Source organism: Callionymus lyra, chromosome 1, assembly GCF_982586985.1.
Source record: "Callionymus lyra chromosome 1, fCalLyr1.hap1.1, whole genome shotgun sequence".
Lineage (NCBI taxonomy): Eukaryota > Metazoa > Chordata > Actinopteri > Syngnathiformes > Callionymidae > Callionymus > Callionymus lyra.
Window position 1 is genome coordinate 14,999,621 of NC_141818.1, and position 17,796 is coordinate 15,017,416.

General features: G+C 40.5%; 3 protein-coding genes across 6 annotated transcripts; 2 read left to right on the top strand and 1 right to left on the bottom strand.

The window, feature by feature from the left end:
* The first annotated feature begins 3,592 nt into the window (after nt 1–3,592).
* On the top strand, nt 3,593–7,447 carry lysmd3 (LysM, putative peptidoglycan-binding, domain containing 3). 2 transcript variants are annotated; one of them, XM_087794700.1, is made up of 3 exons: nt 3,593–3,711; nt 5,037–5,305; nt 6,109–7,447. In XM_087794700.1, the coding sequence occupies exons 1-3, from the start codon at nt 3,699–3,701 to the stop codon at nt 6,784–6,786; spliced, it is 960 nt and encodes a 319-aa protein (XP_087650826.1). In that variant the 5' UTR covers nt 3,593–3,698; the 3' UTR covers nt 6,787–7,447. The 2 variants fall into 2 exon arrangements, with proteins under 2 accessions (XP_087650826.1, XP_087650827.1); XM_087794701.1 differs by having other exon boundaries at nt 3,602–3,711; nt 5,040–5,305.
* Nucleotides 7,448–7,475: 28 nt separating this feature from the next.
* Nucleotides 7,476–11,991, bottom strand: polr3g (polymerase (RNA) III (DNA directed) polypeptide G). Of its 2 annotated transcripts, none has more exons than XM_087794704.1 (8): nt 11,902–11,991; nt 11,402–11,525; nt 9,539–9,668; nt 9,241–9,306; nt 9,125–9,184; nt 8,994–9,058; nt 8,798–8,923; nt 7,476–7,656 (listed from the first exon to the last, which is right to left on the bottom strand). In XM_087794704.1, exons 2-8 carry the CDS (start codon nt 11,510–11,512, stop codon nt 7,567–7,569), a joined length of 648 nt encoding a protein of 215 aa, XP_087650830.1. In that variant the 5' UTR covers nt 11,513–11,525; nt 11,902–11,991; the 3' UTR covers nt 7,476–7,566. The 2 variants fall into 2 exon arrangements, with proteins under 2 accessions (XP_087650830.1, XP_087650829.1); XM_087794703.1 differs by lacking the exon at nt 11,902–11,991 and adding an exon at nt 11,654–11,859.
* On the top strand, nt 11,882–16,545 carry mblac2 (metallo-beta-lactamase domain containing 2). 2 transcript variants are annotated; one of them, XR_015711812.1, is made up of 4 exons: nt 11,882–12,423; nt 14,083–14,297; nt 15,930–16,162; nt 16,353–16,544. XR_015711812.1 is itself a non-coding variant. In XM_087794702.1 (3 exons), the coding sequence occupies exons 1-3, from the start codon at nt 11,985–11,987 to the stop codon at nt 16,101–16,103; spliced, it is 828 nt and encodes a 275-aa protein (XP_087650828.1). In that variant the 5' UTR covers nt 11,882–11,984; the 3' UTR covers nt 16,104–16,545. The 2 variants fall into 2 exon arrangements, 1 of the variants encoding a protein (XP_087650828.1); XM_087794702.1 differs by having other exon boundaries at nt 15,930–16,545.
* Nucleotides 16,546–17,796: the final 1,251 nt, after the last annotated feature.

The window sequence follows — 17,796 nt, forward strand, 5'->3', positions numbered from 1 at the left end:
TAGTACTTACTGTTCAGACATGAATACATGAAACATTTTTGTAAAATCCAGCACTTTACAGTTTTATTTTCTATCAGTTGAATATGACTCAAAGAACTTTATAAATTAAATATACAGCTATATTTTTTTCTTTAATTAAATGTTATATAACTCTATATTAAAATGTGGCCAATATTTCATTAACTTATATGTTATTGTTAAACTAAAACAGTTCCAGGTTTACATAAAATAAGTTGCAACTGACTTTGCGGTAAAACAGTCCTGGTTTAAATAATATTATATTATCGTTCATGCACTTTAATGTATCGAAGTGTTACAGTGTTTATTCGTTTGTACATTGTAAGAAGTTTTCCTCATGGTTCAGTCAAATACATGGTGATATATTCCAAATTCCTTTGTTTACAACACTGGAAATAAAAGTTTCAGAATCTAAATCTAGATATCGGTTGATACTATCACTATCGCAAATATATCGTCACGGTATCGAAACAAGAGTTGAAGAAGAACGCAGATACTCCCATGAAGTATTGAGCTACTAGAAGAGGCGACGAGAAGTCTATTAATAACCTTCTTGACTGGCTACAAATGAGCTTTATATTACAGACGAAGCCAGACTTGATTGATGGCGAACAGACACAGCCTGTTGCATGGGCGGCAAATGTGTGTCTTGCTGTCTTGCCTTCATCCATTATGTACCTCTGGCACACACGCTGAGAACGTAAGACGCCTCTCTCTCGGCAAATATCAATCTTCGACGAAGCAAAGCTCGAGCACCTCTCGTCGATGAACGCTCTCTGTTTATGGCGATGCCCCCCCCTCGCCCCCCCACCATACCCTTTAGTCCTTTTGTAACCTCGGGACCATTAGGAGTGTGAGACAGAAGGCGAGAGAAGCAAGCAGTAAAACAGTTTCCGCCCAGTGAATCACATTGAAAAAAACCTCCTCAACTGGGGGGGGGGGTGACCCCTGCCAGGCGATGACATAAACACAGACAAACAAAAGGAGGCTGGAGCCCTCCGAGCGATGGACGGCGTCCAAAAATCTTCAGGAGGAACCTACTATGACTTTTTTTTACCTCCTCCTCCGCCGGGAGGATGATGAACACAACAAGCCAGGTTAAAGTTGACGTCAATTGATTAACATTTCATGGCAAGTTTGGTGGGACAAAAGAAGGGGGGATCTCGCTTGTAAATCCCCCCCGACTGACTTCCAAAACGACAAAGATGCATCTCTCGTACTGGTGAATACCGGTGACGGGGAGAGCAGGTGTAAGTGCTGAATGGATACAGAAGCTGCTTCATCCCTAGGCAAGAAAAGGGGGGATTACTCTGTTGGGGGGGCTCTACCGAGAGAGGGGGGCGACAAAAGAGATTTGAACGCACCAGGATGACATCATGTCAAATCAATTAAAAGGTAAATGTGGTTAATTATTCAGCATCCAGGGGGTCCAGATGAAATATATACTCTAGGACATTAACAGTAGCAACAACACACATGTGCCCAACTTTAAGTGTGCCAGGACTACTTATGGTCCAGAGTAAAGCCTATAGATTAGTCAACAGAGCCTTTTTTTTTATGAGAGGGGTCTTCGCCTCACCATGTCTGGCGGCTCCCCCCCCCCTGGATTCTTGTTTTTATTTCGGTGGGAGAGAGAGAGAGAGAGAGAGAGAGAAGGAGAGGGAGAGAGAGAGAAACCCCACACAAAGCGCAGTGATCACACTGGAGATCCTGGACGTAACCATGGAAGCGTTTGTCTCCCCTCGTCAATGGGGGTCCACGACCATTCATCTACCGATCGCGTTGAATCAATATTTAGGCTTTTCAGTTTTATTAGCCGCTCCAAGGGGGGTCGTGTGGGGAGGGGGGGTGGTGTTGGCACCGTGCAAAAGAAAATTAGCATCGGGCCAAAGCACTTTTAATGGTTTTCTTATGGGGGTCCCAACAATATGTCTGCCTTAATTGATGAGGATATATCTGTCATTTTAGTTTAGTGATCACTTCGCTTTAATGAAGACATTTTTTTCAAAAGAAAAAAAATGGCAAACTTACCGGACACCTTGGCTCGGGTCCTCGTGAGGAGATAATGTTCAAGTTGTGGGTGACATGGATGGTGTGGCCCCCCGTTGGTTCGTTCGCTCCAGAGACAGATGCCAGGATGACATAAGAAGTGCAGTTTTACTCACTCGTTTGTTCTTCTTCCTAACGGGACTGACTGAAGAGAGATCCGCCGGTGAGAGAAGTCATCGGATACGAGAAGAGAAAAATAAAATGAACAAAAACGTCGGATCTTCCAGCTTCTTCTTCAGAGTCCCCGCGCGCGTGTGAGAGACGCCGCTACTGTACACACGCTTGTCCCGGCGAGAGCTCTGTTGTGCGGGGTCTCCAGCTCTGCTCCCGGCGGCACAGACTAATGAGACTGGAAGCTTTAATCCCGTCTGCCCGTCTGTGGTGTCCAACAGCGCCACCATGCGGTGAGGAAATCTGGAGGAACGCCATCCGACGCTAGATTTCGAGTAATGACAAAATATGACTGTACAAGTCAATTAGAGTGGAAGAGTTGTCAACCTGAAATGAAAAAAATAATAAAATAAATAAATATTTCACGTTTTCTGTGAATTACAACGTCTTTCTCATCTTATTTCTTTATTCATTTGTATTACACTCATGGATCTCATCACCTTTTTTATCAAATGTGGGGTTTTTTTCATTCATAAAAAAGTTTGTTCATTATAAGTGAGTAAAGCGTATTATTTTATCTCACAGGGTAGTTTCTATTTATAAAAAAAGATGGTGTTTTTTGAGCCGTCATTTATGAAAAAATATAGTTAAGATGAAGGTCGTATCTTTCAAATCATACTGAATTAGGAGAAATGTTACTGTACATTTTCTTTTTTAACTTTTTGTGTTTATTTACAATAAAGTAAATATATATATATCAACTTTAAGCGATACAATGAAATTAATTCCTTTTTTTAATACAATGTATTTATTATTATTATATATTTAAGATTTACTGAGCAAGTAAATAACCACTTATTAAACAAATTTGGCCTAACAGACTGGCTTTTTTCTGTGATTTTAGCCTTTTAACCCTTTACTGGATTCATAATTAATTTTACTCTCCTTTATTTTCAGTGTTTTTATAATTTTAGTTAATACTATTTTACTTCAATGGAAGGCATGTTGTTTTATCTTGTTCTACTACTGTGCTGTTTTGAAATATTGTGTCATCTTCAACTAAAGTTACGTAAAGCACTTTGTAACTACTGTTTAAAAAGTGCTAGATAAATAAAATGATTATTATTATTATTATAAATATTTATTTATAATATATATTATTATATTAGTATATTATTATATACATTTTAGATAATTTACTAAACCATGTTTTTACCTTATAATACAGAATAAAAATGATACAAGTTTACCACTATAATGATTAAATAATTATATTATTTCACACGTTTGTGCGTCGAATAAACGCAAAACAAACTTTGAACGCGTGGCGCCATCTGCCGAACAAACATGCGCAGTGGCCACTTCTGGTTACGTGATGACGTCGCGTTCTGTTGACGTGGCGTGAGCGTTTCCGCCTGGACAGTAGCTAACTAGCAAGGTAGGCTAGTCAATGCCAGAGTGAGGGGCAAAGATTATCCTGTTCCACCATGGATTTAAACATCGATACATGATCGATCCGGATGACACTGAATGGTAAAGTAAAACTATTTAACAATACATTTAAGAGTTGGAGATTTTGGTAGATGGTCAATTTAATATGACGTCGGGCAATACCAGATTTAGCCACGTATACTTTAATAGTCAATTTATCTTCGCCTAAATTCTTCCGATTATTGTTCAGAAGGTTTTTGTGGTGGATTTAGAATATATTTGTTCTTACAAATGCCACGTTATGCGGCTTCTTCCACTAAAAAAACATCTACATGGTTTGTGTGTTAGCATTGCTTACAATATATAAACCGGCTCGATGACGTATAAACATTGAGTTAAACTGAAGATGACAGTTTTTTTGTTGTTGAAAATGTCACTAACTTATGGAATATTACGCCATTTAACGAACTTGGCGACACGTTAATCGATTGTGCGACCAGTATCTCTGCTTATCACCCTGAGAGAAGGTCAACCTTATCTTTCTTAACCTGGATGCTAATCTCTGTTACCAGGCTGCAGTCTTGTTGACGTGTTCTCGATTCATGTCGTTTTGCCAAAGTGCAGAATAAAGTAAAGACATACATAAATAAATCATCCAATAAATACAAGTTTCCCCCTTTCTATATATAAATGCGTTGATTCTTTTGGAATGGTTGTAAGATGTACCTTTGTATTATTTCAGATAGTGTTCTGTTCTTTACTAAACGTGTCTTTACTAAACCACTGAAACTGTATAATCATCATTATTCAATTAAATAGTCTAAGCAGCCTTTGTCACCTACAGGGTCGACCGGAATTGCTTAATGTTGCCCAATTACAAAGACTAAATAAGACCTAATTATAGAAAAATAAATAGCTTTAGAGTCTTCTATCACTTTGAATATCTGGCCATGACCTCTGCTTCAACTTCCCAATATCTCAGAGAAAAGCGAGAAGTCAGGGTGATGTTTGCAAGTTGGTGTCCAAAAAGGAGTTCATTTATATTTGAGACACTTTAAAGAAGGATCAGGTGGTAAAGGATACTATTTTATTGGAGGTTTTCAACACCACCAAGGAGATTATATCACCGTCTAAATGAACAGTAAAAATGTAATGCTTATGATTCTGGAAAAGTAGACACTTGAAAAAATGATATCGGTTTAACACACACATGCTCTTGAAAGCACGACAATCAGTAGAGAGTTTGTTAGATTTAGGTCATTTATTAACTCGTAGCCTCATCCTTAGAGCAACATCAGCCTGTCGTTCTTGATCGTTCTGAGCCTGTGGTTAAGTGGAAGAGCTCTTAATCTAGATGTTTGTGGGAGGATAGATTGTAAAACTGTCCGTCTCACTTCCCTTTTTTTTTTCTCTCTCTCTCCCGGCAGCAGTGAAGATGTCCAATAAGCACTATGGTTTCCAGGCAGCCACTATGGTCCAGCCTGCCAACGGGGGCCACGCCTACCTGTTCGGAAGCAACCCGTCGGAGAACGAGCTGTCGGAGGAGGACAGCGAGAGCTATGAACTTCGACCTCGGGGCAGGGAGAAGCAGAGGAGGAGCACGTCCAGGGAGAGGATGGACGACATCGTGTACCTGACGAGAGATATTGTGGAGGGAGATACTCTGAACAGTATTGCCCTGCAGTATCACTGCTCAGTAAGTGTTCAAGGAAGTCAACCGCAATGGGTTTTTTTCCTCTGTACTTTCTATTATAAATTGAACGTCATTATTCCGCATCAAGAATACTTTCTTTTCGCTATGTTTTTATAGTCTCAGCCTTCTAACATTTCCTAAAATCTTTCATTTCAATTTCTTCACTATTTTACTTATAGACAAAAAACTCCAATGACAGTGTTGACCTTCATTTCTTATCACTGTATACATTTTATATATTATTTCCCTTTACTGTAACTATATATAAAGCGGTACATATTTAAGTGTAACAATTATAACGTAAGTGTTTCTGTTAGTTTTTTGTAGTCTCTTGGCAAATTGAAAATAAAATAAAAAATGCAAAGATATCGTGTTAAAGTATTTCTTGTGCAGAAGAAGATAAGTACAGAAGTAAGGACCTCAACGGTAAATAGTTCTTTTATTATAATAATAATAATAATAATTAAAATTGTGGATATTGTAAACGGTCCCAAAAGTAGGAGCGGTTTTCACTAAGGCAAATGACTAAACCGTAAAAAGGATCTGTCATCCAAAATAGAAAACAGAAAACACTGATTAAAAAAAAAAAGTACATTTCTGATTCTGACGACTTTTTTCAATCAATTTTTTTTTTATGTCGGCAACGTCCAACGAATCGTTGCAGACTTGTCGATGGTAGGACGGTAACATTCAGATCTCAAACATGGATCGAATCTTCGACCGTCTACCAGGAAGACCTCCCCTTCCTCGTGTCCGTCTTTTTTCAACTGGTTACGTTGGTGTCAGCGAGTGCTTCTTGTCCGCAGGTGGCAGATCTAAAACGCGCCAACAACCTCCTGGCGGAGCAGGATTTTTTCGCCCTTCGCTCGGTCAAGATCCCCGTCAAGCGCTTCAGCGTCCTGACGGAAACCCACAACAACAGCGGACCTCTCAAACACGCCTCCCCATCGGAAACCAGACGCCAGCTATCCCCGACGACGCCGCCGCTCCCCTACGAGTCCTCCGCGGAGTCCTCCTGCTCCACGGACAGCGTGGAGGGGTTCCTGCTGGAGAAAGACAAGGACATAGAGCGCCTGGTCAAATCCACGGGTCCCTCCCGGAGCAGCTTGAAAGAAGTGGTTTCATCCCTAGCCCCGGGTTCGGGCGACGCCGAGTACAAACCGGTGCAGAGGAAAGACCCTTATTACGGGGCGGACTGGGGGATGAGGTGGTGGACCGCCGTTGCCATCATGCTGGTGGTCGGCATCATCACGCCCGTGTTTTATCTGCTGTACTACGAGGTTCTCATGAAGGCCGACGTGAGTCACCACGGCAACCAATCGCAATCCCCCAGTCACCTCCCGGTCGCCCACCTCGACGGCAGCAGCTTGAACAATGCCGCTGGGGAAAAGGCGGGTGCCGGACTTGAACACGGCGCCGGAGAAGACGACCCGCCGGGACCCGTCGTGGGCCACGTGGGACACGGCAAAAAGGAAAAAACTTAACTATGAAGACCTCGTCGACGTGATGAACTGATTAATTTTATGACTCGGTTTAAATGTTGAAAAAAAAAAGGAAAAAAACGGTCTTTGTTGGCACTTTACCACGTGAACTGAAATCATTTCGTAAAACAACCAGGTTTATCGGGGCATGCTGTTGCATTCCAAAAAAGGGACCGAAACTCAATCTTACCATGGATTTTTTTAGAATAAAGTTTGACTGCAATTGAACGGTTCTTACTTTAAGGTACACTTGTGTCTTTGCGAGGTTCCATTCCAGCTGTTTAAGAAAGTCTGTTTGCTGCCAATAATTAATTTATTCTCTGCAACATATAAACCTTAATTAACACTAACAGTATTTTTAAATACCAGAGAAGACATTTTGTGTTGTTTAGTTTAGCTTGCCTGAAGAGAACTGCAACCTTCAAGGAGCATGGTGAGGACATAGGGAAGTGCACACGATTCCCACAATGACTCATACTTGTGTACTATCTATCTTGTCATTTTATTTTCTAACTTGATTACGTAGCCGGTTTTTCTTTTCTTTTTCAAATCACTGTGGCCACTTGAAGAAAGCGAAATGTATTGACGGTATCAGTATGTGCCTTTCAACCTGTGGACTTTTGCTGCAGGCAGGAGAATCAATAAATGAATCTATTTTGACTTATTTGTAGTTTAATGCATCATCCCAAAATAATATCTTGTTTTTTTTTTCAACATCACAAGAAAATAACATCACCAAGTTTTGTACAATCTATAAATAATAAGGCTTTGGTTTCGTCGTGCTCAGTAGGTCGCTTCACCGTCAATGTTTTCATCGCTATCAGGAGCAAAGTCTTCGCCGTTGTCGAAGTAGCTGTCAATGTAATCGTTCTCCTACAAAAGAGGAAGCAGCGGGTGGGCTGTTAGCTTGCGGCGCTATAGAGGCGCTAACCCATGTGTTGACTCAGGGTCAAGGTGACCCGAAGGATGGGAAACAAATGTGTCCGTTGCTTCCGGGTCAAGGTGAACAACTTCAGCCTCTGCATATGTATTTATGGAAGGTTGACCCAGAGACGACACAAGGGATACCACAAACACATTTGTTCGCGGGCCTTCGGGTCATCTTGACCCTGAGATATAACAAGGGTGTTTATAAAAATTAATAAAAAGTCAGGCAAAGCGGATTAAAAAGCATTCAAGTATGTGAAAAAATGGTCTGAAAGTACTTCCACTAAATTGAAAGTTGGGTGTTGATTTAGAGGAAACAAATGATCAAAATTGAAATAACGAGTTAAAATAAAGATCATTAATAAATAAACCATGAAAAAATGTACAACAGGCTTCTGTAGAGAGAATCACAGCAACGACAACAAGGAGCATTTAACTTTACAAACAGAATAAATCAATAAAATATGATTCAAGCCTTTCTTGGCGAAGGCTCAATTCCTGACTGGGAATTGAACCTGCGTTTGTTAATCTAAGCACTCTGGTAAATTTCCTTACAGACACCTTCAAATTTTACCAACCAACTTTAAAACAAGTTGTCAAATGACCAATAACATTTCGTGAAGTTTTTCTGCTATTTTTTACTGAGCTAAGAAGCAGCAGCAGTGAGAAGCCATACAAGTAAATGATGAAATGATCCTTAATCCAGTAGTAACTACAGATCACTACCGAAATCTTGAGATTATCACAATATATTAGTGAAAATATAGGTTCAGAAATAAGTATCTAACAAATGCAACAAAAAAAAGGACATGGTTGAAAAGTGGAAATGAATGCAACAATATGATAAATCAGGAATATATTTTGAAGGTGCTTTGGTTCAACTAAACCTTGTCTCAGTTTCTACTAAAGTAAAAGTCTAGACAGACGGGCGACATGCAGTTAATCAGATAGTAGGCTGACATGCACTTAATGCTAGAATGAAGTCTAGCAGTAAAGGTCACATTCTTGTGATTATCTCAGATAAGTTAGGAACAGGATTAAAAAAAAGTAAATGAGCCAATTTTTGGGGGGAAATGACCCCAAATACCTCTTCAATTTCCTCTTCTTCCAGCTCTCCTTCAATCTCTTCCCCCTCCTCTTCTTCCTCATTTTCCTTTTTCTTTGGTTTTTCCTCGTCTGATTTTTCAGCTTCTCCATCTTTCTTTTCCAGCTCCTGAAACCAAAGCGTCATCGTTAAAGATGCGAATCAAGGTTTAAATACGCAAAAATAAACTCAGTCTCACATCTAATTTACTCAGGACAGCTTCGGCGTCTTTGCTCGTGATCTTCTTTTTCTTGGTTTTGACGGCTGCGTGGATTTACATTTCAAAAATAACAGCTTCACACAAAAGTGTGTATCGTGGTGATGAATTACCAGTTTTGGTTCTGGGTTTCCTCTGCGTCGGCATCAATTCTTTCGGGAAACGATTCCAGTCTGAAACACCCAACAATTGATCAATTTGATCGTGATCCTGTGAAGCTACGCATCACCTGGAGTCCATTCTTCATCCTCCAACTCTTGCTCCTTCTTGTATCGCTCCGTGTACTTCTCCACAGCTGTTTGAGGGAATTAAATCCACAAGAATTATGGTGCATTCTCAAGGTATATCACTCTAGCATTTTTTTTTATTTTTCAAAAAGCCTTCCAGGCAGCCCGGGTGAATCATATCAACGTTCCCTCCGTCTCCTCCAGGAACGGTTATTAAAAGCTGGACTTCCTGAGTGCAGCATTATCTAGTGATGCTGTGCATCTGCACTCTCCGGCGGGTCTCTAATGCACTCTCCTCACCTGTCTTACTGCAGAGAGGCTTGATGTGATACGGCAGCCGCCTCATGGTTCCTCGCATCTCCTGTTTCAGAGCCAGCATGTAGTCCTCGTCCTCGCCGGCCTTCAGAGGGACGGGTTTGTATTCGATGTGCTGGACGGAAAATGGAAAAGACGAAACAAGTTTTTTGGGAAAATATGGCTCCACCAAAATATCAAAATGTTGTTTTTTTAACATTTTATTTTGGCTTTTTAAAAAGGTTTTACTTTCAAAAGTGTTACTTTATGGTTTGGATTTCAAAAATATTTTGTTTTACTTTGGCACAAATCTCAAAAGATCCCGGCAATGACTGAGGATGAGAGGATACAGTCGACCCCAGCAGCTTATAAAGCTGATGTTTTGTTTTGTATCTAAAAAGAAAATGCAATAATGACTTTGTCTCAGTCTGTGAATTCTAAATTATTTGGACTGATTTTTATAAAAAATAAATAACTTGTTTAACTCTAATAATCATAATCAGGTGTTTTTTCTCTCAGGTGCGTATTTCTTGTTCCTTAAAAATAATACAAACTATAGTATTTTGAAGAAACATTATTTGATATATTCATAGGTTAAAATACAAGTTTTTAACAGAATAAAAACTTACTGAATAGGGTACTGAGAAAATATCGATACACTTAAAAGTTGCGATATTTTTTCACAATAATGTATCGTTGGTTTTTTCAAATTTACTTTCTTCATTAAATCATATTTGAATTGTATCATAGTTCTTATATGGTTTATATTTCAATAGATTGTCTGTAAAATTCAAATAAAATCATTAAAATGTATTTACAATTATTTGTTCATTTTTGTGTAGTAAATATATTACCGGCCGCTAGATATTACAGCAGATATTATGTCCTTCGCAGCTAACGGAACAAGGAAATCCTCACAAAATCCCGGCAATGACTGAGGATGAGAGGATACAGTGGACCCAAGCAGCTTATAAAGCTGATGTTTGGAGATTTTTTGTTTTATTAAGAGTCATGCGGTCTGTGAAATAAAAATACTTGTTCCACTCAAATAATCATAATCAGGTGTTTATTTTCTGCCAGGTGCGTAATTATTACATAAGAAAAGTTTTTAACAGAATAAAAACGCAATTTTTTAAATGTATTTACTGTTTGGGTACAGAGAAAATATCAATTCACTCAAAAATTTTGATATTCTTTCACTCTAAGATTTCGACTTTTTATTTTTTTCAAATTTCCTTTCTTAATTAATCATATTTGAATTGTATCATAATTCCTATATGGTCTACATTTCAATAACTTGTCTGTAAAATAAAGTTAAAACATTTTTTTTTTTTTACAATTATTTGTTGCATCTTTGTGTAGTTACAAAAATTACCGGCCGCTAGATATTACAGCAGTCATTATGTCCTTCGCAGCTAAAGGAACAATGAAATCCCCACAAAGACTGATGACTGAGGATAAGAGGATACAGTCGACTCCAGCAGCTTATAAAGCCGATGTTTTGCATTCTAAAAAAATGATAGCAGTTACGACTTCATCAAGAGTCATGTGGTCTGTAAATTCTGCAACATCAGAATCAAGTACTCGGACAATACTACAAAAATATCCTTGTATTGCAATATACCGTATCGTATCATATCGCCAGATTCTTGCCAATACACACCTCTATTTTCCAGGTATATGTGCTTGGGCTCTAAAATGGTGGGTGCTGCCCCCGCGATCTGACTGGAAAATAGATGGAGTGTGTGTGTGTGTGTGTGTGTGTGTGTGTGTGTGTGTGTGTGTGTGTGTGTGTGTGTGTGTGTGTGTGTGTGTGTGTGTGTGTGTGTGTGTGTGTGTGAGACGTGACGTGACGTGTTGTCTACTCACCGGAAACAGTGGGTTGGGCTGCACCCTGCTCTCTGGCATGCTGCCTCTGCCGATCCCCAGAGCCTCGACATTGAAGGAGTAGGCAGCGACCCCACGACCCCTACCTGACATGACGTCACCGCCCCTGGACACACCAAACAATCGTCACACACACACACACACACACAACGTTGAATAAATACATTTTAATAACAACACCATATTGTGTCCAGAGATGACCACCGTCATTTTTTTTTTTTTTTGCATACTCACGAAAAAGAGACTTGATTTAATAAATAAGGTTATAAGAATATTGCGTGCGTCCCCGCGCGCGTGTCTGATAGTAGCAGCTGTGTGACTTTAAACGCCCCGCCCTGTCCTGGCGTCGCAGAAGGCGGAGCTAATTTCGACCAATGGCGGCGTGGAGAACGCTGTCGTCATCCGCGTTCTCCTCCAATCAGACGCCGGTATTGACCCCCCGCCGGTGTGTTGTTCGCCACCATCAGCGAGAGCCGGATCACCTTTTGTAGCTGCGAGGCTAACAGCACCCGCTGCGCACCTGACAGAGCGCCTCCTCCGCCGCCGGACCACTGCTCGAGCGGGGATGTCTGCAGACTGGTACGCCCACAAGTCGCTCGGGGACGGTCTCTTCTGGATCCAGGAGCGCTTCTACCAGTCGGAGAACCGGGCCAACATCTGGCTGCTGCGCGGCTCCCACCAGGACGTCGTCATCGACACCGGGCTGGGCTTGCGGAGCCTGCCGGACTACATCGACGCCAAGGGGCTGCTGGGCCGCGACCCGCAGAAGAAGAACCCGCTGCTGGCCATCGCCACTCACGCCCACTTCGACCACTCGGGGGGTCTGCATCAGTTCCAACAGGTGGGCGTCCACAGCGCGGAGGTGGAGGCGGTGGCCAGCGGGGACAACTACGAGACGGTGACCTGGCTCAGCGACCGGGAGATCGCCGAGTCCCCTAGTCCCGGATGGAGGGCCAGGCACTACAAAGTCAAGGCGGTGCAGCCCACTCACATCCTGCAGGAGGGTGAGGGGGTCCTTCCATCATGACACATATAGGCTCCTACCATCACAACAACACATGTGGAACAGGGGCCTCGTGTGGCCCTTTGATGAAGCTTATTATTATACTGATCATGTAGAAATGTTTTTTTTATTTTATCAAATAAATGACTTGTTCAACTCTTAATATATATAATAATATCATAATCAGGTGCATATTTGTTGTCCTAAAATACTTCAAACTAAAATACATTATTTGATATATTCATAGTAAGTAAGTAATAATTATTTGTAAAGATCCTTTCCAGACCAGGGTCACAAAGCGCTTTAACAATCAAAAACAATACACAGTTAAAATATACACTTTAAAAGGCCAAGACAACATAAGACAAATACATGTTAATAACAGATTCAAAACGTAATCCATACACTTAAAAATTGCGGATTTTTTTTCACCGTGACGTATCGATTACAATTTTTCAAATCATAATTAAGTTAATACTTATAATATGGTTTATATTTCAATCATTTGTCTGTAAAATAAAACATGGACAAATTAATTTACAATTAACATGCTAATATTCGCAGCGTTTGTTCACATTCGTGTGGTAATTAAACTACCGGCCACTGGATGGCAGCAGTTATTAAGTCCTTCGGTGCTATACGAACAATGAAATCCCCCCCAGGGCGATGACTGAGGATGAGAGGATACAGTCGACTATAGCCGCTTTTAAAGCTGATGTTTGGACATATTTTGATAAATGAAGGAAGTCACGACTTCTTCAAGAGTCACAAGGTCTGTATATCGTGCAACGTCAGAGTCAAGTACTCTACAATACTACAAGTATATACTTGTTACTGCAGTATCACACGTCATATCGTTGCCCATGTATCGTGATATGTATCGTATATTGCCACATTCCCGTCAATACACACCCCTATTACTCACAATATTTCAGTATTTAAATGTATATATATATTTCTATATTTGCGTTTTTTTTTATATATAATTTCTTTTAATTTATGAAGTCTTTACACTGACAACAGTGCTGTCAGGTTTAAAGTTGCACCTTCATACAACTGTCCTACTTTTTCTTTTGGGATTTACGGCTCTTTATACACAAATATAAATAAATATGTATACGTATTGGTCGTCTAAAGCAGGGGTCCCAAACCTTTTTGCACCAGGGACCGGTTTAATGTAGGTATTATATTCATGGACCAACCTTTTAGATAATAACAGTAAAAAAATAAATTCTATAGACTTTTGTATTTCACTTATTTTCAAATATATTTTCTTTTTTAAAGGTTTATTTTTGGAGAAAATATGTACTCATCAATAGTTCTAATCAATAATGTGTGTTGCCTGGTAACAACTGTAAAGCCGTGAACAAAGGTGAGTGAAGAGCATAAGTTTATTTAAGTCTCGTGTTCAGATTTTGTTACAAAAGTGAGCTGTCGAGTCAAATCCTGTAAAGTAATATCAACAATTCATCACTGTCATCGATCACAGAGGCTTAAAACTGAGGCCGTTCTGCTGAATCGACTGCTGCAGTGCAGTCGGAAATATTCCCGGACACGTGCCTTCGCTCTCCTGTTACACGGAAACGAAACGCCGCATGAATATTTCCTCGCTTCTCTCCTCGAAGTAATGATCTTAACTTTTTAATATCTCGTCTTCCAGGTGACGTCATCAACCTGGGCGACAAGCAGCTGACGGTCCTGCACCTGCCCGGTCACTCCCGGGGAAGCATCTGCCTCCACGACCGGGACAACAAGACCCTGTTCAGCGGAGACGTGGTCTACGACGGCGCCATGATCGACTGGCTGCCCTACAGCCACGTGAGCGACTACATCAGCAGCTGCGAGCGTCTGGTGGGACTGGTGGACAGCGAGCAGGTAGAAGATCCCGTTATCTGGCGGCGAGATATCCTCCGACAAGAAGTGGGAGGAGGAGAGCGAGCTCTTGTTCGGGATAGAAATAGCCGATAACCTCCACCTTCCCTTCTTTATTGGCAGCGGAAGAAGTCGGCTCCGCGTCGCGAGATAAGAATAATGGCGTCTTCTATCGCCAGCATGATCTGTGTCGGGGGAGAAGCCAACGCCGTTGGATTCTCTCGGAGGATTTGACTCTCTGACTTGAATTGAGAGATAAAGTTTGACACTAAATTGATGAGAAGCTGCAAAAAGCCGCTTTATTAATCAAACTACTTTAAACATTTTAATATTTAAACATCTTAAATACACATTCAAGTTTAAATCCAAGACCGTATTTACATTTAAATAATTGTTTTTCTTGTATTATTATTATTCCCATTAACTCTGCTTGTGGTCGTAGTGACTTGGGATGGTTCGGGATTTGGACCGACAACTCTCTGTTTGAGCTACTTCTGTGTCTTGAACTCATATTTTGTGAAAATTGGCCACATTTTAACTATTTTATCTGCACAAGGTCTGACCTTTTCCTAACAATCCCCATGATGTCTAAAAAAAAAAACCTGGAGAAGACATTCCACACATTTTCTTTCGACTGAGAACCATGGTCTTAAATTTAATATACTGGTGTTATTTGTCAAAATGAAAGAAGAGAGTTTCAATTTCATTTTGTTCATTAGCAATTACTATTTAAATAACTTTTTTTTGTAGAACATCATCTTCTTTGATATTTTATCATTTCTCTTTGTTAGGTAATCTGTATTATATTCACATGTCATGTATCTGTATTTAAAACATTTTGTGATTGGTCGACCATTGAGGTTTGTCACTGCACGTTACCAATTCCGGAGCTTTTCATCTCCATTGGACTTGTTGTATAAACAAAGCGGGCGTGATTACAGCTGTCTGGTAGAGGAGTGAAGCCCATTATTACCTCATAATAGACTCTGCTCTCGTAACCTCTTGTTCGCCCAGATTTCAGATGAGGCTGAACTTGTAATAACCTCAAAAGTAAGATATCATAATTTGTAAAGCATATTTCTCAGACCAGGTTCACAAACCGCTTAAACAATCAAAACAATACACGGTTAAATTACATACTTTAAAAGGCCAATGCAACATAGAGACAAACACAGCAGCCCCAAGATAATTAAGGAAAAGCCTGAACAAATAAAAAAGATCTTAAGATGCTTCTTGAAGGAGCCCGAGCTGGGGTGTAAGGCTGGATCAGATCAATGATGTAAGGAGGAGCCTGACCATGAAAAAGTAAGAACCAGAATTTTAAAGTTGATCCTGAAAGAAACTGGCAGCCAGTGAAGAGTTTTAAGGATCGGACAAATGTGAGTTCTTCTACTAGAGCAGGTCAAAACATGGTCATGATAAGAAAGGAAGTCAGGAAGACTTCAACACTACTCAATCACATGTTATAAATGTTGGAGTTTGACATTAGTTTCCCTATAATGTCATGTAGTCCACATAAAATGACTTGATGGGTCGAAATGAGCCCCCGTGCCTCGAGTTTGCGCTGTAACAAAAAACTAATCCCCTCCACACGACTTTCATTCTGAAGGATTGACAGGTTGTCTTGTGCGACAGGTGGACCAGGTGATGCCGGGACACTACAACACTTTCGGCGCCAAGCGTCTCCACCGACTGGCCACGGCGTACATCAGCCGAGCGGAGACCTGCCCCGCCAAGTTCTCGACCTTCGCCTGGAGGACCGTGGCCGGGATGGCCCTGAGGGCGTCGAACCCCCGCAGCGCCTGCTGAAAACCAGAATGTGCACAAGAATGGTTTGTGGTGCACGAGGACCTTAACGAAAAAAAAAGGTTAGGAGTGTTTTAATTTCCCTCCTCTTTATGTGCAATGGATGTTTATTAAATACTTGCCAAACTCTGTCACGGGTCCTAATACTCAAGCGAATGAAATATTTATACGTGTTACAAATTGTACTCTTTTAGTTTGCTATGATATATCTATGTATCTGTATTTTTTTTTATACTTTCCACCATGTTTAAGAGCACAACACCGGTCCAAGTCTGCACTACAAACAGAAAAGCAGGGAGATTTTGAGCGACGGCATCTCTATGCAGAGCGCTCGGTGTCGACTACCTCCTTCGTTTGTGAGCGTGTACGATAAGCTAGATTCCAAGGCGTCGCTGAAACAACCCTCAATAAAAAAGCCTGTGTTCCACCAGCCTGGGCGTGATGTTTTCCCCGTAAAAGACCAGCTCTCCTCGGTGAGCTGGAGGAGGAAGAGATGCTATGTTTTTCCCTGTGATCCATCAGGCGAGTAACCGATCCGACAGCCGCAGGTAAACATGAGGTGGCGAGAGCGGCCGCAGAGTTTGTTTTTTGGGCTTTTTTTTCCTTCCTAGATAAAACGAAAGCCCCCCCGGGGTATGTGCAGTTTTTCTCCCTCGAATATCACAAATTCAAGTTCCAGTTCAGTCCAGAATACGAGTCGTTCTCTCTCTCCTTTTGTCTGTCGCTCATTTGGAAAATTGGATTTCTCTGCCGCGCATCAAACGAACTCCCAGTGGCCTCAGATGAAGCCAAACTGGATCATAATTATGTTTTTTGTTTTTTTCCGGAACAGCTTTGTTGAATTTTCATCGTCTAAAATAATATCGTAGCGCGCTCTGATGATCCACTAAATATAATGGAACCGTATTATTTGTCGATCGTCCGCGGGGGTGAGAGATTAAGAAGAGAGTGCAGGAAGGGTGGAACGGACAGAACTGTCGCTCTGAGTGAAAGGGAAGATTAACAAGATGGGTGTGTAGTGAAGGTGTGTAGTGAAGGTGTGTAAGGTTTAAACCAGACTTGAGCAAAGTGGGGTTTAAACACATGGGACCCTTTTTTATTACGGCCCTCATGATGATGATGATGACATGAACTTTTTAAGCCGACACGTCATTTCTTTTCAAGGTAACAGCCAAACTGTATGTAAAACGTACTGGTATTTGATGCTAGTTAAACTCCAGATATAACTTGTATTTAATCGAGTCATCTCGTACAAAATAAATTGAAATAAAATTGAAAAAAATAAATGTTTTGAATTGAATTAAAAAATGAAATGCCATATTTGTTGGACTAAAAGCCCACTTAAGATCCTATAATTTTCTCAAATCTACAGCCTTACAGTACTTTTTTTTTGTTTTTAAGGGCAATGCGGCGCTGAATCTGTCCAGACGTTTGCGTCTTATAATCCAGTGCACCTTATAGTCTTGAAAATACTGTAAACAATTAACAAATTGTTGTCATTTCATGGCATAATTCATTGATAATATCATCACTGACGACATTTTCTTACATTGTTACTTCTTTGTGTTTTTTAAATTTTGATATAAAAGTGGAATTATTTATTCTTGTTTTGACTGTACATTCCCTCACTAAATGCTATACAACGTTGCTTTATTTAATTTAATCTTGCTTTAGTCATGAAGACAGGAAGTAGAGT

What these genes read in the sequence shown, in the direction of transcription:
- lysmd3 (XM_087794700.1), top strand. An exon ending in CCCTGCAGTATCACTGCTCA is followed by an intron (nt 5,306 to 6,108) that starts GTAAGTGTTCAA and finishes TCTTGTCCGCAG; the next exon opens with GTGGCAGATCTAAAACGCGC.
- polr3g (XM_087794704.1), bottom strand. Translation starts at nt 11,512, where the DNA reads ATGTCAGGTAGGGGTCGTGGGGTCGCTGCCTACTCCTTCAATGTCGAG. An exon ending in GCCTCTCTGCAGTAAGACAG is followed by an intron (nt 9,307 to 9,538) that starts GTGAGGAGAGTG and finishes TCCCTCAAACAG; the next exon opens with CTGTGGAGAAGTACACGGAG. An exon ending in CTGTCCTGAGTAAATTAGAT is followed by an intron (nt 8,924 to 8,993) that starts GTGAGACTGAGT and finishes CTTTGGTTTCAG; the next exon opens with GAGCTGGAAAAGAAAGATGG.
- mblac2 (XM_087794702.1), top strand. Translation starts at nt 11,985, where the DNA reads ATGTCTGCAGACTGGTACGCCCACAAGTCGCTCGGGGACGGTCTCTTC. An exon ending in CACTCACATCCTGCAGGAGG is followed by an intron (nt 12,424 to 14,082) that starts GTGAGGGGGTCC and finishes CTCGTCTTCCAG; the next exon opens with GTGACGTCATCAACCTGGGC. An exon ending in GACTGGTGGACAGCGAGCAG is followed by an intron (nt 14,298 to 15,929) that starts GTAGAAGATCCC and finishes CTTGTGCGACAG; the next exon opens with GTGGACCAGGTGATGCCGGG.